At 42.9% G+C, this 13,177-nt stretch overlaps 1 protein-coding gene across 2 annotated transcripts in view; it reads right to left on the bottom strand.

Moving 5' to 3' along the window:
* amotl1 (angiomotin like 1) overlaps positions 1 to 13,177 on the bottom strand; it is a 45,492-nt gene that overhangs the window by 20,925 nt on the left and 11,390 nt on the right. For both annotated transcript variants that reach the window (XM_056271123.1, XM_056271114.1), the window contains exons 4-8: positions 12,873 to 13,017; positions 12,645 to 12,725; positions 11,363 to 11,508; positions 6,089 to 6,238; positions 2,582 to 2,772 (exon numbers count right to left, since the gene is read on the bottom strand). In XM_056271123.1, the coding sequence (XP_056127098.1) occupies positions 2,582 to 2,772; positions 6,089 to 6,238; positions 11,363 to 11,508; positions 12,645 to 12,725; positions 12,873 to 13,017 (713 nt within the window). The remainder of the gene's footprint in view (positions 1 to 2,581; positions 2,773 to 6,088; positions 6,239 to 11,362; positions 11,509 to 12,644; positions 12,726 to 12,872; positions 13,018 to 13,177) is intronic.

Raw genomic sequence — 13,177 nt, 5'->3', positions numbered from 1 at the left:
TACCAGGGCTGTCTGTCTCTCTGCATGCCATATACAAAGGCCAGGGTAAAACATTTAATATTCCGTTTTTTGCCCCTTTTTGTACTTTGTAGATCAGCTATGTCACCCAAGAAGAAGAAAGGGGACATACGAAGCTTTTTCATAAAGCAGAGTGTAAGTAGGCAAAAATAACTAGCCACACAAATAACTAGCAGTAGTAGTGAGTGACTGACCAGGCTTTCAAATGCAGATTCTACTGTGGAAAATAGTTTTAACTGGTGATCCTGGTTACCCAGGATATTGTTACAGTTAAACCTAGCTTGAAGCTTCTGCAATCTTTCAAGGTTAGGAGCATTAATTAGGGTGTGCAGCACGGATAGACTCATAGAAGTCGCGCTATCATGATAGACGTTAGCAAGTCACTGAATGTTAATTAGCCTACCTTAACTTAGAATCTTGCAGTCATAAACAGTGGATCATCTCAGACATTTTTCGTTTCTACATTCTGTTTATGTAATGTATTTGTGAGTGTAGCCTACTTGCTAGACACATGTCTGGAAAAACATGTTGGCAATGTTAAAAAGGCAAAAGTAAACACTGTTGGTTATTCAAATATAATGAATCATTATTTGTTTGATAATATCCAAATAACAATATCTGGTAGGAGGGTTAAACTTGCTTTTAAGGATAGAATATATCAATAGAATTTGATATAGAATAGAAGATACATAATAATTTATGTTAAATAAAATGTTTGGTTGTTCAGCATTACAGTCTCAGGTTTTTATTTTTTGAGAGTGCATTTTTGAGATTATACAGTTATACTAGCTCTTTATTGACAGTATACAGGATGGTGTATCGGGGGTCAGGATACAATATAATGAGATGAGATGAGATGGGGTGGGGGGGGGGGGGGGGAGGTCAGATGGGATGTCCCCACCAAAGCTGAGACCAAACCTACGCCCATGGCCTACAGACTCTCTATTTGTATATTGCTGCACATTCATTTAATTCTGAATTTTGCACACATAAGTTGAAAGGCATTTGTTTACGTGCACAGTAAAACATATCTGCAACATTTATCAAGTTCACGGATAATTGTGCGTGCATTTATTAATCATTATGATACTAAAACCATAATAAAGTAGGATATACTATGTACAAAAAATCAGATGAGCCCAGAATATGAACGCAACGTGTTTACTTACACGTTAAGCATTTTCCTCCCATAGAAAACCATTATAAGAACGCTTAATTTGGCTTAATGCAGATTAGAATGTCCCCTTATTATGTCTAAATAACAAGATAAGTTTTCTTTTTTTTTCTTCACCATGCGGTTCAGGACTTCCATAGAATACAGCCTGAATATAATTACTTCCAGAAATGATTTTTGGGGGTGCTAACGGGGTGCTTTGGTCTTTCTTGGGGGCTTTCTTTCTAGCCCCTCCCTAGCGCCGCCCATGCATATGCCTATCCATTAACGGGCATTTCTTCATAAATATTAAAAATTTTGATAAATGCATTATACATTTATGGCATTATATATGGCATTATGCATAGTAGAACTTTATGTAGGCCTACACATTTAGGAACAGATATTGGGTTCTGCCCAAAGTCAAGCAACATAAAAGTAACGAGTAACGTAGAAAGTTACTTTCTATATGGGGTAACTAAGTAAAGTAACGGATTACTTTTTTAAAGAAGTAACGAGTAACGAGTTACACTACTTTTTAAAAGTAACTTCCCCAACACTGACAAGTAACTATATGAAACACATTGAAAACTGTATATATGATGATGAGAGCACAATGCAAAGAAAGAGCAAAGAGCCCTCTGGTTCTCTAGTGACTTGGTCACCTTTGGCTTTCTCATGGAGGGCTTTAAGGATGTGTTCACATTTGTCAGGTTTGGTTTGATTAAAGCGAACCCTGGGGCGATTGCTCTGCTAGTGCGGTTCACTTGAATAAGTGTAACCAACAAGTGGACCAAGACCGCTGAAAAGATGGGTCTCTCGATCCAATTCCCTGCGACCCTAAAAAGGACAAAATGATCAAGCATACCTGTTTTTTCTGGTCATAGTCATGATGTTGCTCATCACAGTTCAGTTCAGGCATCAGAACCACGTCTCCTCACAGCAGATCTCTGTGTGTGTGTGTGTGTGTGTGTGACGGAGGGATTCCTGCCGCTGTTTTTACTCCTTTACACATTTTATAAGCTCTTCACGAGTTCTCAGCTGGTCAAAATACCATCATATGTAGCTACACGCATACAACGAGTGCATTTAGCCCGGCACACAGCATTGTTTTGAATGGTCAGTAAGTTTTGTTGCGAAATATATGTAATAAAAGCCGACCAATCAGATTGTGAATATATCCCTATGCCTTCAGGTTCGGAATCTTTAGGTTCGGTGTTAAAATGCCAATGTAAATAATAAATGGACCAGGAGGACTAAATGTTTTTTTTGGTCCAGACCAAACTAGTCAAGCAAACTGAACTACAAGTGTGAACTTGAACATGAAGGCATGATTTACTGTAAAGGTACAAATAAAAATTTAATTTACTATGTCTTTATATAGAAAGCTGGGTGTGTGTGTGTATTGACCTCTGAGCTGAGGCTGTAGCTGCGGCCTCCATGGCGAAGTGTCTCATTGCGCTCTCTTCGAAGTACTTCTGCTCCCAGCATGTCATATCAGCCTCCAATCCCAGAATTCTTTCCTCTCTCTCCCTTAGCAGATCCAGTAGCGCAGGAGCACTGGACTCACGCACAGAGAGGGGAACGCCTGCACCAGCGCGCTACACACACACACACACACACACACACACACACACACACAGAGACAGTGGTTATTATGAGTAATGTTGGGCAGGATAATTACTCTCTAACATTTAGGTCTGTTGCAGTTGACAACTCCCTTCCGTGGCAAACAGATAATGTGATTGGGCATGTGAATGTTACTATTACATAAACAGATCTACACCAACCTAAACATGTCGCTGTTAAAGGGATAGTTCACCCAATTTTTTTTATTTTGTCATCATTTACTCACCCTCAAGTTGTTCCAAACAGGTATGAGTTTATTTCTTCTGTTGAACACAAAGGAAGAGATTTAAGAAAATGTTGGTAACCAAACAGTTGAAGCAGCCATTGACCATCCAGCCATAGTATTTTTTTTTCTATTGAAGCCAATGGCTACCGTCAACTGACTGATTACCAACATTCTTCAAAAGATCTTCTTTTGTGTTTAACAAAAGAAAGAAACTCATACAGGTTTGGAACAACATGAGGGTGAGTAAATTATGAGAAAATGTAAATTTTTGGGTGAACTATCCCTTTAAGGAGCACACTGACCTGATAGCGGTTAGGCAGACTGGACCAAACAAGACTCTTGCACATCCAAAACCAGCATCAATCCTGTTCCTGGAGCCCACCCCTCAAGTCAAGTCAAGTCTCAAAAAGTATTAATGAAAATATGATTGGTTGTCCTAAGTGAATATAACTGGGTGTGGAAAAGTTAGGTGAACTGAGTTTTCTTTTTTTTTCTTTTTTATTGAATTAGCAGTCTTTAAAGGATGATGTTTAAACATAGAGTATGGCTTTAATTTTAATTAGTAATATCTTGTTATAGAGACAACTTTCAGATGGAATTACTGTATTATGATATTTATTCTTACTGTGGTCGCCCACCTCTAAGTTGTTTAAACAGGGACCTGCTAAAGGTCACTTCATAAATACTTTAACCCTATAGTTACTGTATACTGATACTGCATCCTATTTGATACACACATTACACAAGGCCTCTAAATGATCAATGCCTCTGATTGAAATGTTATGTTTTTTTTAGCAAGATGTGGTACGTGTCTCTTTTTGCTGATTTCTTTACTGATTTTTATTAACCAAACTTAAAAATAACTTTTATATTGTAGGTAATATTTCAGGATGGACACTCACTGGGCCCTATCATACACGCGGTGCAATGCAGCGCCAGGCTCTGCAAGTGTTTTTTGCTAGTTTCAGCCCGACGCAGTTTTCATTTTCACATCCTGCGCCACGTTGTTTAAATAGCAAATGCATTTGTGCCCATTTGTGCGCCCATGGGCTGCTGGTCTGAAAACGAGGTGTGTTTGTTGGCATTGTTGGCGCGTTGCTATTTTGAGGAAACTTAAATAGACTGAGCCATTGACCAACTGAAACCAAGTCAATGGCGCAATTATTATTATTATTTTTTAAAGAGTAATTACTTTGTCCTGTAGATGATCTGTTTGCGCTCTTTAACCTCGCGCACGAGCAGATCCGTTTCCTCTCTGGAGAAGCGTTCAGTTTTTCCAACTGGGTTTTAAAGGGAATGGGAGATGAGACTCTGATTGGTTTATTGCACGTTACGCCCAAAACACACATTACTCATTAAGAATAGAGACAACCCTTTTAGACCATGCACCGCACGTTAAAACCTTTGTTAAACTAGCAAAAGTGGATTCGGACTCGCCCTAAGTGCACTTGCGCCGTGCGCTTTAGACCATGTGCTTAGATCGTTAAAATAGGGCCCACAGTTTTAAAGCAACTTAGTTTTACTTGATTATAATAATTGATATGATTAAAATATTTTGTCTAAAGGTTCAATAACCTGTTCCATTTAAAATAAAAATATTATTATTAATAAATATTATTTAATACGTCAGACTTTACCGGGTTAATTCCACAGTGAGCAAGCCAGAGACATTTTAGTTTTTACTTTTCAAAATTCAAAATACAGTGAAAAAATTTGCCAACCACTTGATTGCAAGCCTACTCCGATGTACACTTCAGGAAGCTTTACATATTCCACATGTGGATCACGCCTAAATCACCCACACAACTGTATGATATAGGAGATATTTAGAACATTTAACTGCATAATACTTCTTGCTTCTTACTAATTGTAATAGTTTATTGGAATTTTTTTATTTTTTTTTTTATAGATTTTCTTCAGCTCAATAATGTCTAGGAATATACTGTAAAATGGTACATAAAACAAATTCATAAGAAAAAAACTTAAATAATAAATCAGCTCCATAGCGGGTTCCAAGTGATCAAAGGCAATTCCAATTCAACCCTATTGCACAGCTTTGTGCCGGTAGTGTTCATTCTGTGCAATGTGAGTAACGACGTACAACCGAGTCAACAAGATGGTGGGAAGTTAGGGCATAAATAGTGAAAGTGGAATGTAGCCCTGTAGCTGCTGAAACTCTCCTCAATATTATTAACTCCACCCTATCTCAAGAACATGTCCTAAGAACCTATCAAGCTGCCAGTCGTTAAACCTCTTTTAATAAACTGAATTAGTTTACGACCCTGAATTAGTAAACTACAGAATTATCTTAAATCTTTCAAATTACGTACAGCATGTATGTAAATATATATATATAAAATATTTGCCCGAAGGTTGTGAAAGAACTGGGTGTTATGCTTGCCAGCAATTTGTCTTTTGAAAACATTATTTCCCATGTTAACAGAACAGCATTTGGTAACACTTGACTTTATAATAAGTATACAGTAATAAAGTACTTACAAATCATTAACAAACTATTAGTTTTTGCACAATGTTGTATTTTACAGTACAACTGTACAAATGCAATACTATTATTTATGTCTTAATTTCAAGAGTAAAATCATCCAGCTTTTATTTTGGTGAAAATAACTGTTTCTCGCTTCTTACTACAAATCTGGTGAAATGGGTGGTGCACATTGCTTTCCAAATATATGCCATAAGTGACCCAAACTCAGAGCAGAAATACAGAGATGGAGTTCATGTGGAGCAGCTGACCACATTATCCCAAACATTGTAATCCCTGTAATTCCTTAAAAATCTGTACTTTGCCTTACTAATACTGAAAAAAAGAACAATTTAATTACCGGTAATTCAATGAACACGACCTGGACATACTATGTAGTTAGCATGTGTAAAGTCATTGCATTGCTGGAGGAAGATGGGCTTTTTGAAGTGTTTTTTCATTTCCACAGTCAAGTCAAGTCATCTTTATTAATATATAGATTATAAAGATTTATACAATAATTGTTTCAATCATTGTACTGTAATTTTCAGTTGAAGAAGTTTCAGTTCAATTCACGGACCTGTTGTGTTCGCAATGACTCCAGTTCTCTCTCCAGGCGCATACGCAGACGTCGTTCCAGCTGCTCACGTTTCTCACATGCCACCTGGAGCTGGGCTAATGCCTGCTGCAACCGCTCCACCCGCTCCACATACTTCTGCTTTTTACTCAACTACAGCACAGAAGACAGACAGACAGACAGAAGAGAGATAATGATTTACTTGTGAAGACTGACACTGCTTACTGGGTGTTTTATATCTCTCTCCTTAATGTAAATTGTTATAATTTCTTTATTTAACTATGCGGCTAGATTGTAAAGATAATAAATAAAAGTTTAAGTGTTCCACTGCTACTGGCCTGTCCAGTATAATATAACACAAACTCGGTCTAGGGAGAACAGTTTCAATTAATGTTGTTTGGATGTCACAAAGCATTGCCATTCAATTGGGTGAGCTGTTTACTTGATGCAGGATTTATGGTGTGAACAGTATAATAGGCCAGTAAAAGTGATTTAAAAGCTTCTTCTCATGTGAGTTTTCCCTTTCAGTTTTCACACTGAAATCGGATTGGATTCATTCAGATTGATGGAAATTAATACATGTAAACATACTTACTGTGAGTGTATATTAGCTACATTTGTTGTTTGCTTTTGGGATCTGAAACTTTGGACCAGGAAGCGGTGAAACATGACGTCAGACTTAACAACGGGATTTGTGTCTATCACCAGTAACTATAGCAACAGTGACTGAAGTAATATCAAATATGACGGTGTCCATAAATCTAGAAAGTCTTATCACATCTGACACAACAAGAGTTCTATCGAGGGATGAGTTTATCCATCAAATTTTAATCAAGACCAGCTTTTATACCGGAGTAAAGAGTTGAGCATTTGAGCAATAAAACTGACTGGAGCAAGACCAAGTGACTGGACTTCAAATATTCAAATGACACGCAACTCATATCTGCATCTCTGTAAGTTACCGAAACCACACATGAAATCAAGTTACACTCGCTAGATAAATGTATATGCAGCATAGAGTGATTTTCTTGCACTGTGACAGACTAGTTGTCCAGTTCTAAATTACGCTATTTTAAAAGATCATTATTTTGATTACTGGAACTGATGTACTAGAATAGGTTAACACGCTTTAACGCTCAAAAAATATTATATTTTACATACTGTACATTATTGCAGCACCTATATTTCCAGTCTGTCTGAAACACGCTGATTGAGTTACAGTTTCTACAAAGACTCCTTCCGAAAAGCCCAAAGTGCTCTGATTGGCCAGCTGATCTAGTGTGCTGTAATTGGCCTAACACCTCAAGCATGTGTCGGAAATGTAACACCCCTTTACCATAATCGTGAGCTTCAGCTTCCAAGGCTTCTAAACCAATTGTAAAAACAAACAGTTAATAATGTTGTTGGTTTTTTATCGTATCAGTTCAGGTCAGATTCTGAAAATGTGGATGATCAAGCAGATCAACCTGACCAGCTTTGCAAGTACAACTTACATTTACATTTACATCTAATCAGTTATTAGACTTGAGCATAACTTTTCACAGTGGCAAGGTTTTATTTTGTGTTTACTATGTTTGTGGACATGAATCCATCTCAGCACTTGATCATTTGTGAAGATCTTAAGATCTCCTGACTTCAACCTAGTTAGACCCTCTTAGGCCTATGCATTGGTTTGTCATCCCTTCAGCTCTGTCAGAGCATCCCATTTCACCAGTTCTGCTGAGGCTTCCTCCACTGGCTCCTCTGCCAGTGTTCTTCTGTTCCTTTGCTGGCTTCCCTGTGGTCTCTTCCTCTGCCAGCTTCCCTGTGGTCTCTTCCTCCGCTGGCTTCCATGTGGTCTCTTCCTCCGCCGGCTTCCCTGTGGTCTCTTCCTCTGCTGGCTTCCATGTGGTTTCTTCCTCCGCTGGCTTCCCTGTGGTCTCTTCCTCCGCTGGCTTCCATGTGGTCTCTTCCTCTGACGGCTTCCCTACGGACTCTTCCTCTTCCGGCTTCCCTGTGGTCTCTTCCTCTGCTGGCGGCCCTGTGGTCTCTTCCTCTGCCGGCTTCCCTGTGGTCTCTGCCGGCATCCCTGTGGTCTCTGCTGGCTTCCCTGTGGTCTCTTCTTCTGCTGGGTTCCTTGTGGTCTCTTCCTCTGCCGGCGTCCTTGTGGTCTCTTCCTATGCTGGCTTCCCTGTGGCATCTTCCTCTACTGGCTTCCCTATGGTCTCTTCTTCTGCTGACTTCCCTGTGGTCTTTTTCTCTGCTGGCTTCCTTGTGGTCCCTTCCCCTGCCGGTGTCCTTGTGGTCTCTTCCTCTGCTGGCTTCCCTGTGGCATCTTCCTCTACCGGCTTCCCTGTGGTCTCTGCCGGCTTCCCTGTGGTCTCTGCCGGCTTCCCTGTGGTCTCTGCCGGCTTCCCTGTGGTCTCTGCCGGCTTCCCTGTGGTCTCTGCCGGCTTCCCTGTGGTCTCTGCCGGCTTCCCTGTGGTCTCTTCCTCTGCTGGCTTCCCTGTGGTCTCTTCCTCTGCTGGCTTCCCTGTGGTCTCTTCCTCTGCTGGCTTCCCTGTGGTCTCTTCCTCTGCTGGCTTCCCTGTGGTCTCTTTCTCCGCTGGCTCCCCTGTGGCCTCTTCCTCCGCTGGCTTCCCTGTGGTCTCTTCCTCCGCTGGCTTCCCTGTGGTCTCTTACTCCACTGGCTCCACTGTGGTCTTTTTCTCTGCCGGCTTTCCTGTGGTCTCTTCCTCCGTCGGCTTCCCTGTGGTCTCTTCTTCTGCCGGCTTCCTTGTGGTCTCTTCCTCTGCTGGCTTCCCTGTGGTCTCTTCCTTTGCCGGCTTCCCTGTAGTCTCTTCCTCTGCCGGCGTCTTTGTGGTCTCTTCCTCCGCCGGCTTCCCTGTGGTCTTTTTCTCTGCCGGCTTCCCTGTGGTCTCTTCCTTTAATGGCTTCCCTGTGGTCTCTTCCTCTGCCGGCTTCCCTGTGGTCTTTTTCTCCGCCGGCTTCCCTGTGGTCTCTTTCTCCGCTGGCTTCCCTGTGGTCTCTTCCTCCGCTGGCTTCCCTGTGGTCTCTTCCTCCGCTGGCTTCCCTGTGGTCTCTTCCTCCGCTGGCTTCCCTGTGGTCTCTTCCTCTGAGGACTTTCCTGTGGTCTCTTCCTCTGACAGCTTCCTTGTGGTCTCTTCCTCTGACGGCTTCCCTGTGGTCTCTTTCTCTGCCGGCTTTCCTGCGGTCTCTTTCTCTGCCGGCTTCCCTGTGGTCTCTTCCTCTGAGGACTTTCCTGTGGTCTCTTCCTCTGACAGCTTCCTTGTGGTCTCTTCCTCTGACGGCTTCCCTGTGGTCTCTTTCTCTGCCGGCTTTCCTGCGGTCTCTTTCTCTGCCGGCTTTCCTGCGGTCTCTTTCTCTGCCGGTTTCCTTGTGGGCTCTTCCTCTGACAGCTTCCTTGTGGTCTCTTCCTCTGACAGCTCCCCTGTGGCCTCTTCCTCCGCTGGCTTCCCTGTTGTCTCTTCCTCCGCTGGCTTCCCTGAGGTCTCTTCCTCCGCTGGCTTCCCTGTGGTCTCTTCCTCCGCTGGCTTCCCTGTGGTCTCTTCCTCCGCTGGCTTCCCTGTGGTCTCTTCCTCCGCTGGCTTCCCTGTGGTCTCTTCCTCCGCTGGCTTCCCTGTGGTCTCTTCCTCCGCTGGCTTCCCTGTGGTCTCTTCCTCTGCTGCCTTCCCTGTGGTCTCTTCCTCTGCTGCCTTCCCTGTGGTCTCTTCCTCCGCTGGCTTCCCTGTGGTCTCTTCCTCCGCTGGCTTCCCTGTAGTCTCTTCTTCTGCTGGCTTCCCTGTGGTCTCTTCCTTCACTGGCTTCCCTGTGGTCTCTTCCCCTGCCGGCTTCCCTGTGATCTCTTGCTCTGCCGGCTTCCCTGTGGTCTCTTCCTCCACTGGCTCCCCTCTGGTCTCTTCCTTAGCTGGCTTCCCTGTGGTATTTTTCTCTGCCGGCTTTCCTGTGGTCTCTTCCTCCGCTGGCTTCCCTGTGGTCTCTTCCTCCGCTGGCTTCCCTGTGGTCTCTTCCTCCACTGGCTCCACTGTGGTCTTTTTCTCTGCCGGCTTTCCTGTGGTCTCTTCCTCTGCTGGCTTCCCTGTGGTCTCTTCCTCCGTCGGCTTCCCTGTGGTCTCTTCTTCTGCCGGCTTCCTTGTGGTCTCTTCCTCTGCTGGCTTCCCTGTGGTCTCTTCCTCTGCCGGCTTCCCTGTGGTCTCTTCCTCTGCCGGCGTCTTTGTGGTCTCTTCCTCCGCTGGCTTCCCTGTGGACTTTTTCTTTCCCGGCTTCCCTGTGGTCTCTTCCTTTGCTGGCTTCCCTGTGGTCTCTTCCTCTGCCGGCTTCCCTGTGGTCTTTTTCTCTGCCAGCTTCCCTGTGGTCTCTTCTTTCCGCTGGCTTCCCTGTGGTCTCTTCCACCGCTGGCTTCCCTGTGGTCTCTTCTTCCGCTGGCTTCCCTGTGGTCTCTTCCTCTGACAGCTTCCTTGTGGTCTCTTCCTTTGCCGGCTTCCCTGTGGTCTCTTTCTCTGCCGGCTTTCCTGCGGTCTCTTTCTCTGCCGGCTTTCCTGCGGTCTCTTTCTCTGCCGGTTTCCTTGTGGGCTCTTCCTCTGACAGCTTCCTTGTGGTCTCTTCCTCTGACAGCTCTGCTGTGGCCTCTTCCTCCGCTGGCTTCCCTGTGGTCTCTTCCTCCGCTGGCTTCCCTGTGGTCTCTTCTTCTGCTGGCTTCCCTGTGGTCTCTTCTTCTGCTGGCTTCCCTGTGGTCTCTTCTCCTGCCGGCTTCCCTGTGGTCTCTTCCTCGGCCGGCTTTCCTGTGGTCTCTTCCTCTTATGGCTTCCCTGTGGTCTCTTCCTCTTATGGCTTCCCTGTGGTCTCTTCCTCTTATGGCTTCACTGCGGTCTCTTCCTCTTCCGGCTTCCTTGTATTCTCCTCCTCCGCTGGCTCCTCTGTGGTCTCTTCCTCCATCCATTCCCCCATGGTACTCTTCTGCTTGGGGGTCCTGGCCCACCATCCCACCCACTAATAATCATTATCATCTCCTCCCACCATTAAGGTGTTTTTGTTTATGGCGCCAGGAAGCTCCTACCAGTAGGGGGAGTAATGTCTCATTTTATGTTGATGTACATTCAAAGACTCTTGTTTTGACATTGTTTGGCTCGCCATTCCTGTGCTTTGGACATTCTATTCCTGTGCTTCTGTGTTATTCATCTATTGGATCATATTTATATTAATCTACTGCAAAGATCCTGGCCTCTGCTCATCCCTCAGATGTTGTTTAATATGTTCATTCAGGGTGTACAGACTCACCTCTTCTTCTAGTTTGACGACTTTGCTCTGAGCGTTATTTAAAGCCTGCTCTAAGATGTCAATGTGTCGTCGCTGATCCTCATTGGCTGAACGGAGATCAGCTGCCTCCATCTCTAATTTTTCTAGATCTTTCAGGCTTTCTCTTCCTGAGAAAAAAAAGACAAAATAAAAAAGTTGTTTCAGATAACTTTTTTTCAACATTTCAGTGTAATTCAGTACTAAGTGTGTAATTAATAGTATCTATTTAGTGTGTATTTGGTGCATATAGATTGCTGTTCTTTGACTGCAGCTTAAAGGTGAACTGTGAAACTTGTTAACCTGTTAAAAACATAAATTGAAGATTACTTGAAGTTGTTCTTTTAGTTGACTATTACACAAAGCCAGTTTCAGTGGCTTCCCAGATAAGTTTGAGATAACCTTCTCTTTTTTTTTTTGGCTCAAGAAGATGGATTGGTTTTTAGCAGTGTTAGATTACCATGGTAACCCAATATAAAACCTTCTCTGGAGCAGGTCAGCCATGTAGAGGCCACAAACCAAAACTGGACCTAACAGCTATGAGTGACATATATCTGATGCGGTCATGAAGCCACTCCCCCTGTATCTCTTGCTCCAAATTAAAGCAGTTCACAATGACATTTTTTTGTTTTGTTTTATACACCGTATTATATCCATACAAGCTTTAGAAAACAAAGCTTTTAATATTCCTAAAATTGCTATTTTTAGCTCTTTGTGAAACTAGAGTTAATCATAAACTCTGAATCAAAACCTGAGTTGGCAGAGAATTGAGTTATATGGTTATGTCATCTCTAAACCTACTCTGAAACTCAACTAGCTTTGTGTAACAGGCCACAGTTGTGTTTTAGCACTGCTCTACTGTGTGGAAATCTTATAGTTTGAGGTACACCTATCCTTGCCAATGATCATATCAGGGCACATCTGTCATTTACAGCAAGACCCACAGGCTAAAAAAAAAGAAAGGCCTACAAAGCATATACCATCTGATATGACAAACATTCAAATGATGCAAACCTGAAATTTGCTGCCAAATCCAATTCTGAACCTCTTAAAATATAAATATTAGACATAGAGAAAGAGAGAGGGGGGGGGAGCACAAGCAAGGAAATAGCACAGGAAGTTAAGGGAGGGAAGCAAGCATTCATTTGGGTTGAGTAGTTAGACAACCTGATTAGATTAAATATTTTGGGGGGGAAAGACCAACCAAACAGAAATGGTGTAAAAAGACTGTTTGTGTAATGATGCACAAAAAGCAGTAAAATCTCACTGTGTGAACGATACAAGTGTCCGTCATCTTGTCCCTCCAGCTCCTGACTGGCTAGCTGATGATTGGCTGTTTCCAAACGCTCTTAAAAACACATATGAGAAAATGTTATTTGTCACAGGACACAAGAACGAATAAACTAAATTAACAAGCACATCAATAAAATACTTACAAAGTTCAACAATTTTGAATAAAACTCAGGTTCTAATCAAAGCATGAGCACTATCTCACCTCTCAAGTCTCTGTTAAAATCATGAAGACGCCTGATCTCTGCTTCTAGTTTATTCCTCATGTTTTTTTCCAAAGCATCCCGTTTGGATGTGCTCTTCACTAAACTCTCATGTGCTTCTGACAGGTGCACAACTTCCACCTCCAACTGCAAATACAGCCCAAACTCCCATTAATGCTGCACTGTAATATAATCATGCCAGTGTCCTCCTGTCAGTGTGCTGTATTAAAATGTGACCCTGGACCACAAAACCAGTCACAAGTCGCACGGGTATATTTGTGGCATTAGCCAACAATACATTGTATGG

This window comes from Rhinichthys klamathensis, unplaced genomic scaffold, assembly GCF_029890125.1.
Source record: "Rhinichthys klamathensis goyatoka isolate OS25496 unplaced genomic scaffold, OSU_Roscu_1.1 h1tg000014l_1, whole genome shotgun sequence".
Taxonomy (NCBI): domain Eukaryota; kingdom Metazoa; phylum Chordata; class Actinopteri; order Cypriniformes; family Leuciscidae; genus Rhinichthys; species Rhinichthys klamathensis.
This window is presented reverse-complemented; position numbering and strand designations above follow the sequence as displayed.